Source organism: Hyla sarda, chromosome 3 (genome assembly GCF_029499605.1).
Source record: "Hyla sarda isolate aHylSar1 chromosome 3, aHylSar1.hap1, whole genome shotgun sequence".
NCBI lineage: Eukaryota > Metazoa > Chordata > Amphibia > Anura > Hylidae > Hyla > Hyla sarda.
In genome coordinates this window covers 264936286-264958175 of record NC_079191.1, presented here as the reverse complement: position 1 = coordinate 264958175, position 21890 = coordinate 264936286, and the positions used below count along the sequence as shown (strand labels likewise).

Sequence of the window (21890 nt, the reverse complement as noted above, 5' to 3'; positions counted from 1 at the left end):
GGACTCCCATCTGTACAGGAGTAAGAGTAAATTTAGATAAATTAATGACTTGTAGTGAACCCTCATCATTGGAGTTTATTTTTGGGGTTCCCTGACTCGCTGAGGGTAGGGATCCCTGGTGGTTTCCCGGGAATCCCCCCCTAAAAAAGGCGGAATAGAAGATGAACCCGAGGGAGAGGGCCCAGAGGGGTTTTCGCCAGACCATTCTGTACCTGGATAGGGCTTTCTATTAGTCTCTCCTCTTCCCCTACCTGGACCTCTGCCTTGTCTTGAATAGTAGTTACCTTGTCCACGTTTGCCTCGAGACCCTGTTTTATCACCCTCCCCGGGTTCCGTGTCAGGTGATGATATTTCTGTATCTGTATCCCGATAATTAGAGGTCCTAGATAGTACAGTGTAAGCCTTATTTTCTCGAAATTCCTGCAAATCCCTAATGAACTGGGTGTGTTTACGCTCTTTTAGTTGATATTGAAATCTCTCTAAGACAATCCTCTAAGACGGTCTTAGTGTGTGTTTCCTTAATACTGAAATCAGGATTGTCCTTAAATTTCAGGACGATCTCTCTTTGTTCTTTCAGTTTAGATTCAGCTATGGTTAAATTAGCCTTCTTCTCCTCCAGGAGAATTTCAATAAATCTCAAGGAGGTGGAGGTTGCCTCAGATTCCCACTTCTTTAGGACCAATGGGGTCCTCAATCTAGCTGCTGGTAAAACTGGGATACGGAGGCCAGACAACCAGATAAACCAGACAGGATAAAATTACTAACAGGGCAGAATGTAAACAGACAAACTGATCAGGAACATAGGATACTGATCACAAACAGGTACAAGTACAAAGGACAAAGATCAGATGAACCAAACAGGATATAAATATAGAACACTGTTCACACTGGGACACAGAACAAACAAACTAGATACTCAACTCCAAAAAGGAGTAGCCAATATAATAAAGCCAAATAAACTACTGGCCAGCGGGCACACTCCACCGTGTGAAGAAATATAAAATCTCATCCCTTCCCCAATATCGCGCCACACCCCTACCCCTTAATTCCCTGGTTGAACTTGATGGACATATGTCTTTTTTCGACCGTACTAACTATGTAACTATGTAACTATGTAACAGGAAGCTGACCCAGTAGAAAACGAAAATATAATACATGAAACTTTATAAAAATGGATACAAGAAACCCAAACTCTACCACGTAGAGGAACTCTGGTCAGGATACTAGACAGAATATTTCTCAAGATTCAAAACAGTTTATATTTCAAGATACAAGACAGGACAAATTCAAACCCAAACTCCACTAAGAGTAGGAACACAGGACAGGATTCTCACAGTGTGAACACAGACCAGATCAATCAGAAAGGACATACATCCTAAAAGCCGACTAAATGTAACAGACTAAAATCTATAATAAACAAGACTATTTAACCATGGTTAAAAACTCTCATAAAATATCACAAGATAAATACAAAGGTAAATGCCCAAGCAGATATAGTCAGGTAAATGCATAAACAGATATATTGTATTGCACTGAATAACCAGCAAATGAAATATAGACTAAGGCTGGGTTCACACTACGTTTTGTCCCATACGGGAGCGCATACGGCAGGGGGGAGCTAAAATCTCGCGCTCCCGTATGTGACCGTATGCGCTCCCGTATGCCATTCATTTCAATGAGCCGACCGGAGTGAAACGTTCGGTCCGGTCGGCTCATTTTTGCGCCGTATGCGCTTTTACAACCGGACCTAAAACTGTGGTCATGCTGGGAGTAGTAGTTTCACAACAGCTGGAGGTACCCTGTCAGAAAAACACTGAGCTAAATGTAAAAGGAAAAAGTAGCAAAATAAAAAAAACTTTTGTTCACCTAGTCCCGGTCCCTGAAGATGTCGTTCCCCTCCGTGCGCTCTGGTCCCAGCTCTATTCATCTTACAGGACCTTTCACTTTTCAGCCAATCACAGGCCGCAGTGGTGTAAAGCCTGTGATTGGCTGAAGGGGAAAGGACTTGTTCTGCAGCAAATACACTAGGTTTGAAATCTGCCCGGCAAACCTAGTGTATTCTGCTGCAGAACAAGGTGAGAAGGGGGGAATGTGACAGAGGGGGGGGGGGGGTTGTGACAAGGGGGGGAGGAATGTGACATGAAGGGGGGGGGGAATATGACAGGGGGGAATTTGACAAGGGGGGAATGTAACAAGAGGGGGGAATGTGACAGGGGAGGGGGAATGTGACATGAAGGGGGGGGGTGACAAAGGGGGGATTTGACAGGGGGAGGGGAATGTAACATGAAGGGGGAGAATGTGACAAGGGGGGGGAATGTGACAAGGGGGAATGTGACAAGGGGGGGAATGTGACAAGGGGGGAATGTGACAAGGGGGGAAGAATGTGACAAGGGGGGAAGAATGTGACAAGGAGGGGGGAAAATGTGACGGGGGGATGTGACAAGGGAGAGGGGGAATGTGACAAGGGAGGGGGAATGTGATGGGGGAGATGTGAAATGGGCGGGGGGGAGATGTGAGATTCAGTGCCAAAAATTGTACCGCTTTTGGTACAAATTTCCAGAAAGAATCATACCGCCAGGGAGGTTAGTTAAAGGCGGTGCTCGGCTGTTTGACAGAATGAAGAGCTATTGACTCCTCGCTCTGTCAATCACTCTTGTAGCCTCCCGCATTATACAGGCAGCCACAAGCGACTGAACATCCGTCCTCAGCGCTCCGGCACATGAGTAACATCATCATCAGCACAGAGCGAAGGAGGAGAAGAGCAGAGTCCACCCTATGGGCTATGGAGTATGTTTGTTTATTATTATTATTATGTTTTTTTAATCTTGGCAATAGGAGCTGCAACTACTACCAAAAAGGGGCTGCAACTACCTAAATGGGGCTGCTACTACTACATAAAGAGGGCTGCTGCTATGACTACCTAAAGAGGGCAGCTGCTCCTGCTACCTAGAGGGGCTTCTGCCATTACTACCTAAATGTGGCTTCTGCTATACTATTTGAAGGGGGCTGGCACTACTATTACATAAAGGGGACTGTTGCTACTACTACCCAAATGGGTCTGCTGCTACTACTGCCTAAAGGAGAATTCTCCTACTACTTCTACTACTACTACTACTACTACTACTACTACTACTACTACTACTACTACTACTACCTAGGAGGCTGTTACTACCACTACCTAAAGGGGATTTTAACTATTACTACCTAAAGGGAGACCTGCTACTACTTTATGTGGGGGGCTGCTACTACTATATATGGTGGGACTGTGACTATATACAGGGGCTATTATCTACAGGAGGACGTACCTAGGGGGAGTACTCCCAACTTATAGGGGGCTGCTACTGCCTACCGGGAGGAAATATCTACAAGTGGCAACTATCTACAGGGGTATCTACTTGCAGGTGGCACCTAACCACTTGGGGCACTTGCGTAATGGGGGAACTCATGTAAAGGGACCTGTTTACCTACTGGTGCTGCCTAACTACCTAACCTACCTACTCTTCCCCAAAACAATTACTGTATGAAACACCAAGGGGGTTGTTACTATTACTGTTTGGAGCACTATAGGTGCTGGGAAAGTGTGTAGCCTAAAATGTTTGTTTGGCAGGATGTTTGAAGACAGGTCATGGAAGGAAGACATCTTCATGATGGTCTGGGCTGGATGAAGAAGAGTAAGTAAAATGAATGACTCCAATTAGAGAAGACATCACCTACAACTCACCTGATGTAACTGTATGCAATCATTTATATGGTCTTCAGAGTCTGTGTACAGCTGATATCTACCTCTATATGGTCACTATATGGGGGGAATATTTCTTCTTGTATACCGGCATTTAGGTATTTTTGGTCTCAGTATACAAAATTTGATCAGTAACAGTAGGATAGGAATATGTATAGTGATAATATTCTTCCTAGTATACTGGTATTATTGGTCATATTGGTCTCAGTATTACAGGATTTGGTCAGTAACAGTATGATGATAAATATGTATAGTGATAATATTCCTCTTTGTTTAGTGGTATTATTGGTAATATTGGTATCAGTATGTATTTTTTTCTGTGATGTACCCTTATATACCCAACTACCCCTCCCTTTTGTGGCCCTGCCTTCTCATTGTCACACCTATAACAGAAATGGGCTGCTTAGTCTAAAATGTCCAGGCTTATTTTCTGCCCCAATCTAGCGCTGATCATGGGTCACAGTTCTCTAGGTCATTACCATGCCTATTTATTAATTTGTTTGGCGCTCTAATATGGAAATTGAGTAAATGGAGTGACATGGATGATTATCTATCGGAAAGCCCCCTAATAAGTGGAAAACAAATCCCCAGTATTTTCACTGTGTATATCCATTTTTTTTCCCCTGCAGGACATTAAAAGTATACTCTGGTGAAAAACATTTTTTTTAATCAACTGGTGCCAGACAGAAATTACTTCTATTTAAAAATCTTAATCCTTCCAGTACTTATCAGCTTCTGTATGCTCCAGAGGAAGTTCTTTTCTTTTTGAATTTATTTTCTGTCTGACCACAGTACTCTCTCTTGACACCTCTGTCTTTATCAGGAACTGTCCAGAGCAGGATAGGTTTGCCATGGGGATTTGCTCCTGCTCTGGACAGTTCCTGATGGACAGAGGTGTCAGCAGAGAGGACTGTGGTCAGAAAGGAAATAAATTCAAAAAGAAAAGAACTTCCTGTGGAGTATACAGCAGCTGATAAGTATTGGAAGGATTAAGATTTTGATATAGAAGTGATTTACAAATCTGTTTAACTTTCTGGCACCAGTAGATTTAACCTGTTCAGGACCCAGGGCGTACGGGTACATCCTAACACCATGGTATTTAAGGACGTACCTGTACGGGAGGGGACCAGACCGGGGTGACTGCTGATATCGATCAGCAGGCACCCCATGCAAATGCCCAGGGGGGTCATCAGACCCCCCCATGTCGGCGATCGACGCAAATCGCAAGTGAATTCGCACTTGCGATTTGGGTCTATTACGGTCTATTCCGAGTTACCCGCTGACCCGGAGATACATGATGATCGGGGGTGTAGGATACACCCCCAATCACCTCCTGTATCTATAGGGAGGTGTAGGATACACCCCCAATCACCTCCTGTATCTATGGGGAGGTGGCGATTTCGTCACCCCCCAGGATCGCTGCTATTGGCTGGACCATTGTCTGGCCAATAGCAGCCGGCAGGGGAGGGGTTAACGGCATCTTCCTGCAGCTCCCACGGCTGACTGAGTTCAGTCAGCGGTCAGAGCTGCTGGAGGAAGCCAGGGACCCTCCCTCTGCAAGATCGGAGCACCCTCAGGACTGAAGATCCCCCTTAGAGCAGGGACAGATTAACCCCAGGGACAGGTAGTTGTTAAAAGTCACTAAAAGTAAAAAAAAGTTACAAATAGGTACCCAAGGGTCCTCTGCAGTTTGTTCAGTGTGACCCAGGCCCTATTAGGGGTTCAGGGCGCTGCATTTGGCCCCCCCATTTTTTTTGGCAGCGCTTTTTTTCCCCATATAACGGTGTGTAATTTTAATCACACATCGTTATATAATAGAGTCACACCAAGTACACAACACTACATACTCCCCCCTCCCACAGTTATTCCCCCCTCACACAGTTTTTTTTTTCAGTGAATGTTTTGTCAATCTGATGGTGGAGCAGACGAATCTGTACGCCCAGCAGTTCATCGCCCATCACCCTGATTCTTTTTTGGCCAGGTCCAATGAATGGTACGCCATTGATGCAGAAGAAATGAGGACATTTTGGGGCCTCTTGCTGCATATGGGCCTGGTCAAAAAGCCAAGTTTCAGGCAGTACTGGAGCGGGGACATCCTATACAAGACCCCACTTTACAGTATGGTCATGACAGGGAAGCGGTTCGAGGTCATTCAGAAATGCCTCCATTATGCAGATAATGAGGCATGTCCACCCCAAAGTGATCCCACCTATGACTGGCTTTACAAAGTTTACAAAGATTACAAAGATTCACTTTGGGGCCAAATTTTTGGAAGCCTACGTACCGCTCAAGGAGCTCTCGGTCAATGAGTCTCTTATCAGTTTTAAGGCGAGACTCATCATCCGCCAGTATATTGCTTCGAAGCGAGCGCGGTATGGCATGCAGCTCTATAAAGTTTGTGAGAGTACCTCCGGGTACACTTACAAGTTTAGAGTGTGTGAGGGATGACATTCCTGTATTTAACCCCCAGATTGTTCCCCCACTCTGAGTGTTAGCGGGAAAATCGTTTGGGACCTTGTGCACCCATTGCTGGATAAGGGTTACCACGTGTTCGTGGACAACTTTTATACCAGCATCCCTTTGTTCACATCCCTTGCCGCCAGATCCACGTCCGCTTGTGGGACCGTGCAGAAAAACCAGAGAGGCCTCCCTCTAAATTTGATCCAGACACTTATTTCCAAGGTATATCTCCTATAGAATAAGTCCAAAAAATTGATATACAACACATTTTATTATACAAAATTAATTTTTATTTAGCAATAAAGTTTACCCAATATTAACCCATAAAAACACATACACATAAGACCATTAAAATATTTTCTATAGGATGGAGGGGTACAGTGCAGGACAATTAACCCCTTAAGGACCCAGGGTTTTTCTGTTTTTGCATTTTAGTTTTTTCCTCCTTGCCTTTAAAAAATCATAACTCTTTCAATTTTGCACCTAAAAATCCATATGATGGCTTATTTTTTGCGCCACCAATTCTACTTTGTAATGATGTCAGTCATTTTGCCCAAAAATCTATGGCGAAACAGAAAAAAAATCATTGTGAGACAAAATTGAAAAAAAAAACAAAACGCTGTTTTGTAAATTTTGGGGGCTTCCGTTTCTACGTAGTCCATTTTTCGGTAAAAATGAAACATTTGATTTTGTCGTACTTCTGGAAAAAATCATAACTACATGCAGGAAAATTAATACGTTTAAAATTGTCACCTTCTGACCCCTATAACTTTTTATTTTTGCGCATATGGGGCGGTATGAGGGCAATTTTTTTGCGCCGTGATCTGAAGTTTTTAGCGGTACCATTTTGGCATTGATAGGACTTATTGATCGCTTTTTATTCATTTTTTCATGATATAAAAAGTGACCAAAAATGCACTATTTTGGACTTTGGAATTGTTTTGCGCATACACCATTGACCGTGTGGTTTAATTAATGATATATTTTTATAATTTGGACATTCCCGCACGCGGCGATACCATATATGTTTATTTTTATTTTCATTTACACTGTGTTTTTTTTTATGGGAAAAGGGGGGTGATTCAAACTTTTAATAGGGAAGGGGTTAAATGATCTTTATTCACTTATTTTTTTTACTTTTTTTTGCAGTGTTATAGCTCCCATAGGGACCTATAACACTGCACACACTGATTTATTACATTGATCACTGGTTTCTCATAAGAAACCAGTGATAGATGATTCTGCCGCTTGACTGCTCATGCCTGGTTCTCAGGCACTGAGCAGTCATTCGGCGATCGGACAGCGAAGAGGCAGGTAGGGACCCTCCGGCTGTCCTGTAAGCTGTTCGGGATGCCGTGATTTCGCCGCGGCTATCTCGAACAGCCCCCTGAGCTAACCGGCATACTTTCACTTTCACTTTAGACGCAGCGTTCAACTTTGAAGGGTTAATAGCACGTGGCACCGCGATAAATGCTGCACGCTATTAGCCATGGGTCCCAGCCGTTGTTAGAGGCCGGGCCCGACCCGCTATGACGCGGGGCCATGCCGTGGCCCCGCGTTATAGATCGGGAGCGGACACATGACGTTCCAGTACGTCATGCGTCCTTAAGGAGTTAATCAAAAATATCAAAAGTGTACATATAATAATAATTCATCAACTAGGATACTAAATATGTATATAGAAAAGCTCCATATGCATCGTTATTCAATATATATGGCATGTAAACAGATGTAATATTGCACCATACATAAGGTGCATAGAAGAAAAAACTGTATGTAAACAATAATATATAGTATTGCACTAAAAAGGATATTGCACTAAATCCAAAGGCTGCAAAATGTATGATTATATTGCACAACAAGGTATATTGCACTTACGAATAAAGTGTATTGCACTAAAGGTAAGGTGCAATCAATAATAATATATAGTCACTATGCAGCTCAATCACATAACAAGGATAAAATGCCATACAGATAACACATGCCTATATATACATGTATAGATACCTCCAAGTGGAGGACTGAAAACCAACAGTGAGATTGTACCCAAAGACTGCACCGTACCCACCCAGCTCACCCTCCAACGCGTTTCAAAGCAGGACAAAGCAGCAAAATGCGTTGGAGGGGGAGGTGGGTGGGTACGGTGCAGTCTTTGGGTACAATCTCGCTGTTGGTTTTCAGTCCTCCACTTGGAGGTATCTATACATGTATTTATAGGAATACACTTTATTCTTAAGTACAATACACCTTGTTGTGCAATATACCTTGTTGTGCAATATAATCATACATTATGCAGCCTTTGGATTTAGTGCAATATCCTTTTTAGTGCAATACTATATATTATTGTTTACATACAGTTTTTTCTTCTATGCACCTTATGTATGGTGCAATATTACATCTGTTTACATGCCATATATATTGAATAACTATGCTTATGGAGCTTTTCTATATACATATTTAGTATTCTAGTTGATGAATTATTATATGTACACTTTTGATATTTTTGATTAATTGTCCTGCACTGTACCCCTCCATTCTATAGAAAATATTTTTATGGTCTTATGTGTATGTGTTTTTATGGGTTAATATTGGGTAAACTTTATGTCCAAATAAAAATGTATTTTGTATAATAAAATGTGTTGTATATCAATTTTTTGGACTTATTCTATAGGAGATATGTTTAGTTTTTAAGTCTTGTTCATAAAATTTGAGGATTACTAACCTACCTTTTTTTGGGCATACTTATTCCCAAGGGTGAGTCCTGTGTCCTTACCCATGAAAACCTGTTGCTGGTCAGGTATAAGGATAAGAGGGATGTCCTTATGCTGACCACTATTCATGGTAACGGCAGCTCACCTGTCCCTGTGGAAGGTACCACAACACCGGTCCTCAAGCCCGATTGTATTCTGGCCTACAATCGGTATATGGGGGGAGTTGATCTTTTTGATCAAGTCCTCAAGCCATACATGGCCATGCGGAAAACACGGGCATGGTACAAAAAAGTTGCGGTTTACATGGTACAGGTTGCCATGTACAACTCTTTTGTACTGTCCCAGTACGCTGGCAACGCAGGGACATACCTCCAGTACCAAGAAGAAGTCCTAAGGTTCCTGATCTTTGGCGACCGGGAAAGAGCAGGTCGGACTTCCCAAGGAACTGAAGTTATAGGTGCCAGGATTGTCCTAGGCCACCACCTTCCAGAGTGTGCAACACGAGGGGGATACGGAAGGACACCACCTACCAATGCGACACTTTCCCCGATCATCCGGGCCTCTGTATTAAGGATTGCTTCAGGGAGTATCACACTACCATGGAGTACAAAATTTTCCCTTCTCATTTTAATTTTCTATAATTTGACCCCAATGTACCAAGTCCAGAGTACATTTCAAATTTCAATCCCATAAAACCACTAAATTGCCCAAAAAACTCTTTTATAAAAAAAAAAACCTGATAAGACCTCTGGGGGTATTTTTTCCAAAAATTGGTCATGGGTCACTGAATTACTATCATTGGGGACTCTTCATGTTGCCTCAAATGCGCAGCGCTCTCTCTCCACCTGAGCGGGGTGCATATTTGAGGCAGCAGTTTAGGGATGGCCACACACATTACATTCACAGAATGAAGATTCAGAGCATGGGGTTTGGGGTGGGCATATTTTTTAGTTTTGGCTATGCTCTGGGTCATCATTCTGGGAACATAACCTTGTTTATGATTTTATGTCCCACTGTACCCCACTTTAGTTACTTAGTGTACCCCAGATATTTACCCCATGTAATGCCCCTTGAGGGGGGGTCCCACAGTTTTGGCTCCATCCATAGGCAGCAATGAGAAGCTCAAGGCCCTGACTGATCTCCTGCACCTCTGAGACCGGTGTGCACGCTTTTTACGCCCAGACATGAGGTATGTCCTTACTCCAAACAAATTTACAATAACATTTTCTCCTGTTACCACTTGTGAAAATGAAAAATTTGGGGTGACCCCAGCATTTTAGTGTTAAAAAAATCAAATTTTTCATTTTCGCATACCATTTAATGAACATTTATCAAACACCTGTGGGGTGTTAAGGCTCACTGTAACCCCTTGTTACATTCCTTGAGGGGTGTAGTTTCCAAAATTGTATGCCATGTGTTTTTTTTTTTGCTGTCCTGACACTATAGGGGCTTCCTAAATGTGACATGCCCCCCCCCCCCATTTCAGCAAAATTGGCAAATGTGACTCCTTCTCTTCTGAGCATTGTAGTTGGCCAGCAGAGCACTTGACGTCCACACATGGGGTATTGCCATACTCAGAAGAGATGGGGTTGCAAATTCTGGGGGCATTTTCTCCTATTACCCCTTGTAAAAATGTAAAATTTGGGGGAAACCAGCATTTTAGTGAAAAAAAATTATAATAATTTACACATCCAACTTTAACGAAAAGTCGTCAAACACCTGTGGGGTATTAAGGCTATCTGTACACCTTGTTACGTTCCTTGAGGGGTGTAGTCTCCATGTGGAGTTTTTTTTTGCTGTCCTGGCACCATAGGGGCTTCCTAAATGGGACATGCCCCCCAAAAACCATTTCAGCAAAATTTGCTTTTCAAAAGCCAAATGTGACTCCTTCTCTCCTGAGCATTGTAGTGCGCCCGCAGTGCACTTGACGCCCACACATGGGGTATTTCCATATAGAAGACTCAGAAGAGATGGAGTTACACATTTTGGGGGCCATTTTCTCCTATCACCCCTTGTAAAAATGTAAAATTTTGGGGGAAAACCAGCATTTTAGTGAAAAAAATTATAATTTACACCTCCAACTTTAACGAAAAGTCATCAAACACCTGTGGGGTGTTAAGGCTCACTGGACCCATTTTTGCATGCCTTGAGGGGTGAAGTTTCCAAAATAGTATGCCATGTGGGGTTTTCTTTTGCTGTTTTGGCACCATAGGGGCTTCTTAACCTCTTAAGGACCCTTGACGTACGCGTGTCAGGCCCCCGCCGCGTGTCAGGCTAGTATCAGACCAGGATGCCTGCTGAAATCATTCAGCAGGCATCCCGTGCAAACGCCCAGGGGGGTCATCAGACTCCCCCATGTCGGCGATCGCAGCAAATCGCAAGTGAATTCAAACTTGTGATTTGCGCGATTCCGGGTCATTACGGGTCTATGGTGACCCGGTGACCCGGAATATAAGGGGGATCGCGGTTGTCTAAGACACCTACGATCCCCCTGAAGGGATAGGAGTGATGTGGCAGGGGTGCCACCCCTCCTATCCCTGCTATTGGTCGCCAGAAGCGACTACCAATAGCAGATCGGGGGCGGGAGGGTTAACTTTCGTTTTCCCCGTCCTGCCCACCCACAATAGGCGGGGCAGAATGGGGAAACGACGGGGACCAGTGCTGAAGATCCACTTACCCATCCGGGCAGGCGACGGAGGCAGCGGACGACGGTCATCGGCGTCCGGCTATGTCGTGCGGCTGGATCGTACGGAAGCCGGTGAGTTGCCTAGCAACATCTGGAGGGTACAGTTTTAGACCACTATACAGTGGTCTCTAACTGGAGCCCTCCAGGTGTTGCAAAGCTACAACTCCCATAATGCCCAGACAGCTGTTTGGGCATGCTGGAATATGTAATTTTGAAACACCTGGAGGGCTACAGTTAGAGACCACTATACAGTGGTCTCTAAACTGTAGCCCTCCAGATCTAGCAAAACTACAACTCCTAGCATGCCCAAACAGCTGTTTGCTGTGTGGGCATGCTGGGATTTGTAGTTTTGCAACAGCTGGAGGACCACAGTTTGGAGATCCCTTTGCAGTGTTCTCTAAAACTGTAGCCCTTCAGATGTTGCAAAACTGCAAATCCCAGCATGCCCAAACAGCTGTCTCGGCATGCTGGGAGTTGTAGTTGTGTACCTCCAGCTATTGCATAACTACATCTCCCAGCATGCCCTTCGGCGATCAGTACATGCTGGGAGTTGTAGTTTTGCAACACCTGGAGGCACACTGGTTGGAAAATACTGAGTTAAGTAACAGAATCTAACTGAAGGTTTTACAACCAGTGTGCCTCCAGCTGTTGCAAAAGTGCAACTCCCAGCATGCACGGTCTGTCAGTACATGCTGGGAGTTGTAGCTTTGAAACAGCTGGAGGTTTGCCCCCCCCCCCCCATGTAAACGTACATGGTACATTCACACAGGCAGGTTTACAGTAAGTTTCCTGCTTCAAGTTTGGGCTGTGGCAAATTTTTCGCCGCAGCGCAAACTCCTAGCGGGAAACTCACCGTAACATGCCAGTATGTACCCTAAAAACACTACACTAACACATAATAAAGAGTAAAACACTACATAGACACCCCCTTATACTGTCCCCACCAATAAAAAGGAAAGACATATTGTATGGCAGTGTTTCCAAAACGGAGCCTCCAGCTGTTGTAAAACAACAACTCCCAGCATTTCCGGACAGCCACTGACTGTCCAAGCATGCTGGGAATTTAACAGCAGCTGGAGGCACCCTGTTTGGGAATCACTGGCGTAGAAAACCCCTATGTCCACTCCTATGCAATCCCTAATTTAGTCCTCAAATGTGCATGGTTCTCTCTCACTTCGGAGCCCTGTCGTATTTCAAGGAAACAGTTTAGGGCCACATATGGGGTATTTCCGTACTCAGGGGCTTTTTCTCCTTTTACCCCTTATGAAAAGGAAAAGTTGGGGGCTACATCAATTTTACATTAACATGCTGGTGTTGCCCCATACTTTTTATTTTCACAAGCGTTAAAAGGAAAAAAAGACCCTCAAAATTTGTAATGCAATTTCTCCTGAGTACGGAAATACCCCATATGTGGGCGTAAAATGCTCTGCGGGCACACAACAAGGCTCAGGAGTGAAAGTGCACTATGTACATTTGAGGCCTAAATTGGTGATTTGCACAGGGGTGGCTTATTTTACAGCGGTTCTGACATAAACGCAAAAAAAATAAATACCCACATGTGACCCCATTTTGGAAAATACACCCCTCACGTAATGTAATAAGGGGTACAGTGAGCATTTACGCCACACAGGTGTCTGACAAATTTTTGGAACAGTGGTCCGTGGAAATGAAAAATGTAATTTTTCATTCGCACAGCCCACTGTTCCAAAGACCTGTCAAACCCCAGTGGGGTGTAAATACTCACTGCACCACCTTATTAAATTCTGTGAGGAGTGTAGTTTCCAAAATAGGGTGACATTTGGGGGGGTTCTCTGTTCTGGCAGAAGGGGGGCTTTGTAAAGCACATGGCCCCTGACTTCCATAATCAACATTTTTTTTCCCAAAAGCTCAATGGTGCTCCTTCTCTTCTGAGCATTATAGTGTGCCAGCATAGCATGACGTCCACACATGGGGTATTTCCATACTCAGAAGAGATGGGGTTACAAATTTTGGGGGGCATTTTGTCCTATTACCCCTTGTAAAAAAAAATTGTTTGAGGGAAAACTAGAATTTTAGTGAAAAAAAAATCATTTACACATCCAACTTTAACGAAGTCTTCAAACACCTGTGAGGTATTAAGGCTCATTGGACCCCTTGTTACATGCCTTGAGAGGTGTAGTTTCCAAAATAGTATACCATGTGTTTTTTTTTGTTGTTGTCTTGGCACCATAGTGGCTTCCTAAATGGGACATGCCCCCCAAACACCATTTTAGCTAAATTTGCTTTTCAAAAGCCAAATGTGACTCCTTCTCTTCTGAGCATTGTAGTTTGCCCGCAAAGCATTTTACGTCCTAACATGGGGTATTTCCATACTCAGAAGAGATGGGGTTACAAATTTTGGGGGGCATATTGTCCTATTATCCCTTGTAAAAAAAAATATATTTGAGGGAAAACTAGCATTTTTGTGAAAAAAAAATCATTTACACATCCAACTTTAACAAAAAGTCGTCAAACACCTGTGGGGTGTTAAGGCTCACTGGACCCCTTGTTACGTGCCTTAAGGGGTGTAGTTTCCAAAATAGTATGCCATGTGTTTTTTTTTTTTTTTTTTGCTGTTCTGGCACCATAGGGGCTTCCTAAATAACTTTTACAGCTGATCGGTCCTCTGATCTGGTCTTCTGCCTTCTTCTATGTGCACGGATTGTCACACTGTGCTCAGCCTATCACAGGTCGAGGCAGGACATCACTTTTGCCATTGATAGGCTGAGCGCCGTGTGGTGATCCGCGCACATGGAAGAACGCAGGTGACCGGACCAGAGGACCAATCAGCTGTAGCGGCGCTACGGTAGAATGCAAAAAGGTAAGTTAAAGTTTGTTTCTTTTTTTTTCAGCCTGGGCACAACGGGCTAAAATTAGGGAGAGGGTATGGAGTTGCTCAGGGAGGATCGGAGGGGGAATGTAATGGCACAGGGGGTAATGAAGGGGGAGAGGATAAAATGGCACAGGGGATTTTATAGGGGTTGGGGAATTACCTACTTACCCTCATACTAGGGGCTTTTAGCTTCTGTGGTGGTGGTGAGGGGAGGGATTATCTACATACCCTCATACTAGAGGCTTTTAGCTTCTTTGGTGGTGGTGGGTGGGGATAATCTGCCTACTTTAATACAGGGGGTTCAGAGGGGGATACCTACCTACCTATACATACTGGAGGCTTCTAGCTAATAGAGAGGATTCCCTAGCTACCTACCTACTGGGTGATTCAATGTAATAGGAGTGAAATCATGTACCTATTGAGGGCTTCTTCCGAATTGGGGGGGAGGGGACTACCAACCTACCACCACCCCTTCCCCTTCTGCCCAACACACTTACCTACTTACTTATACTATGCAGAGCACCAAAGGAGTTTTTGGGGGGCACTGGGGGTGTGGAAATGGTAGGGAATGTGCTAGAAAGGTGCATAGCCTAATATGTTTTATTATCTGGCAGATTCTAATGAGTTTTTATGGATACATTATACATTCAGCAAACCTTGTATACTTAATAAAATCAGGGTGTTTTATTTCAGATTCTGTTTTGGACCTGATACAGAATAGTTCTTTCTCTATTCCAGTGCTATGCTAAATTTTTCATAGAGAAAAATTAAAAGTAGCTCTATAAAAAGGCCATAGAAATAGAGCAAAGGTGACATCTACTGGTTATTTCTAGTTTTACAATACAAAACATGCAGTAGACAGCAGCACATACATTATATTTTCATAAAATATTTTCCTTTTCAAAATTAACTAGAGAGGCTATATATGTCAGTTTTGTGAGAAGACACCAAAAATGGTTATTGACCACTACATCAATAAATACAAACATTTAAATGAATATATTATACATTCAGCAAACCTTGTGGGAGTGTATAGGTTAATAAACTACTACAACTACTTTAATTTTGTACAGCACATACATATGTGTACACCTTTTATTAAAAGACAAAGTTAAAGTCATCAATAAATTTCGGTGTTTATTTCAGGTTCTGCTCTTGACCCCTGGTGAAGAAATGTTCTCTATGTACACAGCACTACCATTGTGACATGTCATTATCATAGTAATGACAAATGAGACAGACATCACATTAAAGGCCAGAATTCTGACGTCCATAGAATCACTGTAGTGGGGACCTGCACACATTTTTTAAGTATATAAGTTATATTTTTCTTTTTTAAGGTGTAGATGAACCATATACAGTGACCCCCCGACCTACGATGGCCCCGACATACGATCATTTCAACATACGATGGCCTCTCAGAGGCCATCGTATGTTGAAGGCAGCATCAACATACGATGCTTTTATACGTCGGGACCATCGCACAACCGGCTATCCGGCAGCGCAGACTGCTTCATCTGCCGCCAGATACCCGTTTAATGTGCCCCTTGTGTTCCGGTGAGTGTCACTCACCTGTCCCTGTCGTTCCGGACCGTCCTCTTTATGCTCCGCTGCATGGCCGTCGCTCTCCTTCGTCGTTATCACGTCGCCGCGCATGTTGTCCTGTCATCCATTAGGAGGGGCGTGCGCAGCGATGTGATGACGGTGATGGAGAGCGATGATCCAGGGCAGCGGTGACAGAGTGGCGGGGACACGTGACTATAACTTTCTATATTATTATTGCACGGATCCCTCAACATACAATGGATTCAAGTAACGATGATTCATTTGGAATGAATTACCATTGAATGTTGAGGGATCACTGTATATAAGTGTTGAAAATGCTGTTAAATTCTCAGGCATGTTCTCACAGGTATGTGCAAAACTTTTTCTCTATGGATATCCTATATCATCTCATTATCAAACAATAAAACATAATAGGTTCATGTCTTATTAACCAAAATAAATGACAGATAATACCCCAAGAAAATACATATTCAAATGATGAAACTGTTTAAAAACAAAAGGTAGAGATTCACAAAACTGCTTTATTATGTAATTTCAACAAATAACTATGAAAGTTGATATATTTTTACATAGAAATTGCTTAAAAATAGACTAGACTAGAGAAATACAGTTTTCTGAAATAATACAGTGGATACTGATGGCGCTAAATAAGTGCAATGAATTAAAGGGGTGTTCCCATTTCTCAACTAATGTACAGGTGAAACTCGAAAAATTTGAATATTGTGCAAAGATAATTTCTTTCAGTAATGCAAATTAAAAGGTGAAACTAATCTATGAGAGAGACTCATAACATGCAAAGCAAGATAGTTCAAGCCGTGATTTGTCATAATTGTGATGATTATGGCTTACAGGTCATGAAAACCCAAAACCCTAATATATTATATGGTTTGGGGAGTTCTGTCATCTGCTGGTGTTGGTCCACTGTGCCCAACAGTCTGGGGTCAACGCATCCATCTATCAAGAGATTTTGGAGCACTTCATGCTTCATTTCCATTTAAGTTTCATTAATGAAATACAATGGACTTTTGCATAATATTCAAATTTTTCGCGTTTCACCTGTAGTTACATTTGTACTGCATGTCAAGTTAAAGGGGTAGTCCAACGCCCCAGCGTTTTGAACATTTTGTTGAGAATGCTTGGAGCGGACGGCCGTGATTGTGACGTTACGACCACTCCCCTCATGATGTCACACCACACACCCTCCATTCATGTCTATGGGAGGGGGCGTGACGGTCATTACGTCCCCTCCCATAGACATGAATGGAGGGGGTGTGGCGTGACGTCACGATCGTGGTCACCCGCTCCAAGCATTCTGGACAAAATGTTTAGAACGCTCCGGAACGGCGGTACCCCTTTAAAGGGGAACTGACAGTCTGTTTTACTGCACTAAAGCCAGTATACCTGGTTAAAGCACGGCCTAACAGCATACAATGATAGGTCACTTACACAAATCTGTTCAGTGAATTAAAAGTTATCCGTCCTGATCTTCTCATTGCTATAGTGCTGCTGTGCACAATGGAGGTGGAGAGCTGGCTTGCCGAGCTTCCCTTTCTCCTCTATATGCAGTGCTATGCCCGCCCATCTGATGAATATTCTAATGTCTTTACTCTTTCATGCTTCTGACTTGAAAACCTGCTGGCCTGGGAATGCTCTGCTCTTGTAGCAGAGCGCAGGCAGCGCTCCCGTGTAGGCTCTCACATCACTAGGACGTGAGAGTGAAGAAATTGGAATATTTATCATATGGGCAGGCATAGCGCTATGTATAGAGGAACATGGCAAGCTGGCTTCCTACTTCCATTGTGCACAGAAGCACTACAACAATGAGAATATCAGGAGAGACTTAATCCACTGAACAGAATTATGTAAGTGACCCATCATTGTAATGCTGCTCATCTGCACTATAGTGTTTTGGGTTTAGTGTGGGTAAACAGCCTGTCAGTTTGCCTTTAAATATTTTCAGAAAAGAAATAAAAAAGAAAGTGCTTCCTTATGTGGAAATATCTATTCAGTGGAGGAGTAGAGAAGTAAAGGTTTTTCACCTTTTTGCATTGTGCACACAAAGAGGCAAAACATTCAAAACACTTAGGGATCCGATCTGGTTCTCTAGCGGCAGCGATTCCCCGCGATGGAATCCAGGCATGTTATAATCTAGATGTTAAATTGCAAAGCTATGTAATGGAAGTTCTGTTCGCGTTGGTTGGTGGTTCAAGCTCATACAACAGTATGTGCCATCAAAGAAATATATTTTTTGAACGTGCCATGTGTTTCTTGGCTGTACCAGCCCTTTCATCAGGTGTGCAAAAAAGTTACAATAAAACACAATAAATAGAAGGAAGCAACAGTGTCACACCACTGGCAGCGAGAACAGAATTTCTATTATATCACTTTGGGACTACAATTACGAAGCAAATTTGCCTCCTTCTCCAGGAATTTCTTCTCCTTCCCTCCACTTTGTTGACAGCTCATTGCCTAGGTTGCAGACCACCATCTCATTCTAAAATTGATGGTCTGTTTTTTGTCTTTTGAAGTTAATGAATGTTATGGAAGGCTTAGTAAACAGAGTTCAGTTTTCTTCCAGTAATCCTACAGACCCTAAGGAACCGAGTCATGTGCAAGAATGCCCCAATTTATATTGAGGCTGACAACCACTTTAAGTGGGAATTCTGGAAGAGGAACCTATTTATGAGAGACACTTATAGCATATATGCCTAAAATGCTTTAGAGGAATATGTTTAATTCATGTTATTTAGAATTTTAAAAGAAGCAGAACCTAGCTGTAATATTTTACCAGTAAATATTAAAAGAAAAGATTTTTGGAACCAAGGGTAAAATAAGCCATATATAATAGGATTAAATGCAGAATTGAAATAACCAAGCCATAGAACTGTATTGTATATATCATCAGATATTGAAAAAGTGAGATATGGATCAGTTACAGTAAGAGTAAAAAATGGCAACCAGCAAAGAATGAACATTCCCATAACCATACTCAGTGTTCTAGCTGCTTTGTTTTCAGCATTTGCAAATATTTTCCTTTTACGGTTTTTTAGCTGATTTATAGAATTGGGAATAATATTTATAATTTTGGCTTGTTTCTTTGCAACAGAAAAAATGTGCATGTACAATCCAATCATAAGGGTCCCTGGAATAAAAAAAGATAACATTGCAGAGATTATGCCCCAAATTTTGTTGAACTCAAGAGAACAAGACCCCACACACGGTACAAGTGTCTCCTGCTTCTCTAAACCTGCTGCGTTTACATTTGAAAGAACAAGGCCAAATGAATATAGACATGGAAGAGACCAGCTGACAAATATATAAACCTCTATGACTGGAATTGTTATTTTCCTGCTGTAATGAAGAGGATGACATATTGCATAGTAACGGTCAACAGCTATAAAGAATAGGTGAAATATAGAGGTAGTGCACAATGTCATGTCAATACAGCTGTGTAGTCTACAAAACAGATCTCCAAAGTACCAGCATGCAGTGATGGTCCTCACCATACTGTATGGCAAAACCGTGAGTCCAAGGAGGAAATCTGTGGTGGCCAATGACAAAATGAGAAAGTTGGTTGGTGTGTGAAGTTGCCGGAAGTGAGAAACTGAAATGATCACCATGAGATTTCCCACAATTGTAAGAATAATAGCTCCATAAATGACAGTGTACATAGATATATCGGTAAGTACAGGTCGGGTTATTCTAGGACAAGATTTGTTCAAACCAATAAAACAGACTTCATTATTTAACATTTTTAGAAATCATGGTGTTCTCATCTTATACATTTTATTAAAATCTGTGTAATGAAAAAAACAAGAATGTAAATTTTTTAAACTATCATAGAGTGCTTATAGCATGCTTCTTTAACTCTTTGCGTAAAGCCTGTACAGTAAGGGCCATTTCACTTTAATAAAGTTCAGCTTTGAAGTTCAACTTATGAGTGAAATTTCTATTGCTGTCCACTAGATTCCACTAGGCAGGCCACACTACAGAATTGGATTAATGTTGATCCTTTCTTCAGAATTCTGCGTGGACTTCATTGCCGTCAATAATGACATCACAGGTCTGCACAGTCATAGGACTGATTGATGTCGGCACCTCCTGCTGATATCGGGATGTTCTCACTGGGAACATACTCTAAGAATGTTCTATAAAACTTAACATTATTACAATAATTATTAGTACATGACACTTTTGTGCTCAAAAACATTATAAGTAAGGCTATGTTCACACCTATTTTCTGTGTTTGGACCCACTTTTGGATTTGACTAGAAATACAAAACAAAATACTTTGTATGGACAGTGTAACAGTGTACACAGTTTTGTTTACAATATTTGTGCCAACATATTATCATTATCAACATCTTTTTTTAAAACCTTATCCCATTGAAGGGCTTACATTTTATGAATGGTACACACTTTGATGATCTTTATTACATAAATTCAGCATATGGTATTTTTCTTATTACACTAGTTATAGTATGAGGATTGTTTGGTATTACAGACACATCAGTGCAGTGCAAGGGATTTCTAAGTTAAGCATTCCTACAGCAAGAATTATACACTGTTCACCAACCAGTTAGTACATTGAAAAACTAAAAAGTTAGAGCATTTTCACTGTAATGAAAGCTTGAATAACCTTACAAAGATCAATTTTTATATATAAAGCATAAAAAAAAAATACTTTAAAAAAGAAAGCACAATGGGAAAAAGTCCACCATACTGTATGACCACCACCACACCACAATTCCAATAACAAAAAAATACTTTTAGGGTACAAATTTTGGGGAGAAAAATTCCACATATATTGATTCTAAAAAAAAAGGCTGAGTTCCAGGCAAAACTTATGTTACATTAGGCTTAAAAGTCTTGAAAATGAAATAAGGGAATAAAGTTTTTTGTTTTGTACAAATCAAACACAAATAGCAATAAAATGCATGTAAAAATTAAAGTGATTATATCAATACAAAACTGAACTCTAGAAAGCAAAATTACCTGTTGTATTTCACCAGCTACAGAAAAGGCATTTGTTGTTTTAGAGCTGGTAAGCTCTAAATGGCCTATATAGCCAGTTTTTCCCTGTAGATCACACCTTGAGGACATGAGGGACCTTTTTTATACAGCTGGCTAATGTGTTTAAAAGAAAGATAAACAGAGCAGGGATGGAGTTCAACTTAAAATGTTCTGAAAAATAATCCATGTAGGTATCATAACCACTAGAGATGAGTGAATTTTTGAAAAATCCGATTTGGCCGATTGGCCAAACCCCCCCCCCCCCCCAAATGTTTTTGTTCCGAATTTATTTGCGGCAAATAACTATTAAAAATGGCTATTTCTGGCCTACAGAGAGCCTCAATAGGGGTCTAGAACACTTTGCCTTGCTGTAACACGCATAGGGTGTGTGCTGGGTTAGTGAAATAATACTGTAATTCAGTATGGCATGTAGATCAGAGGCGTTGCTATTAGAATCAGTGTCGCAGAGCAGCACAATGACAGAGCCTGGAGGTGGCATCAGTATGAGGATACCATATAGTGGCTGAATGACACAGCATGGAGGTGGCGGCAGCATGAGGAGACAATATAGTGGCTGAATGACACAGCGTGGAGGTGGAGGCAGCATGAGGAGAACATATTGTGGCTGAATGACCCAGCCTGGAATTGGTGGCAGCATGAGGAGACAATATAGTGGCTCAATGACACAGCGTGGAGGTGGAGGCAGCATGAGGAGACCATATAGTGGCTAAATGACACAGCCTGGAGTAGGCGGCAGCATGAGGAAACCATATAGTGGCTGAATGACACAGCATGGAGGTGGAGGCAGCATGAGGAGACCATATAGTGGCTGAATGACACAGCGTGGAGTTGGTGGCAACATGA

General features: G+C 42.2%; 1 protein-coding gene across 1 annotated transcript; it reads right to left on the bottom strand.

The window, feature by feature from the left end:
• Positions 1-18745: 18745 nt before the first annotated feature.
• LOC130361047 (trace amine-associated receptor 4-like) lies at positions 18746-19747 on the bottom strand. The gene has a single exon (XM_056563608.1). The coding sequence runs from the start codon at positions 19682-19684 to the stop codon at positions 18746-18748; it is 939 nt and encodes a 312-aa protein (XP_056419583.1). The 5' UTR covers positions 19685-19747.
• Between the last annotated feature and the right edge of the window lie 2143 nt (positions 19748-21890).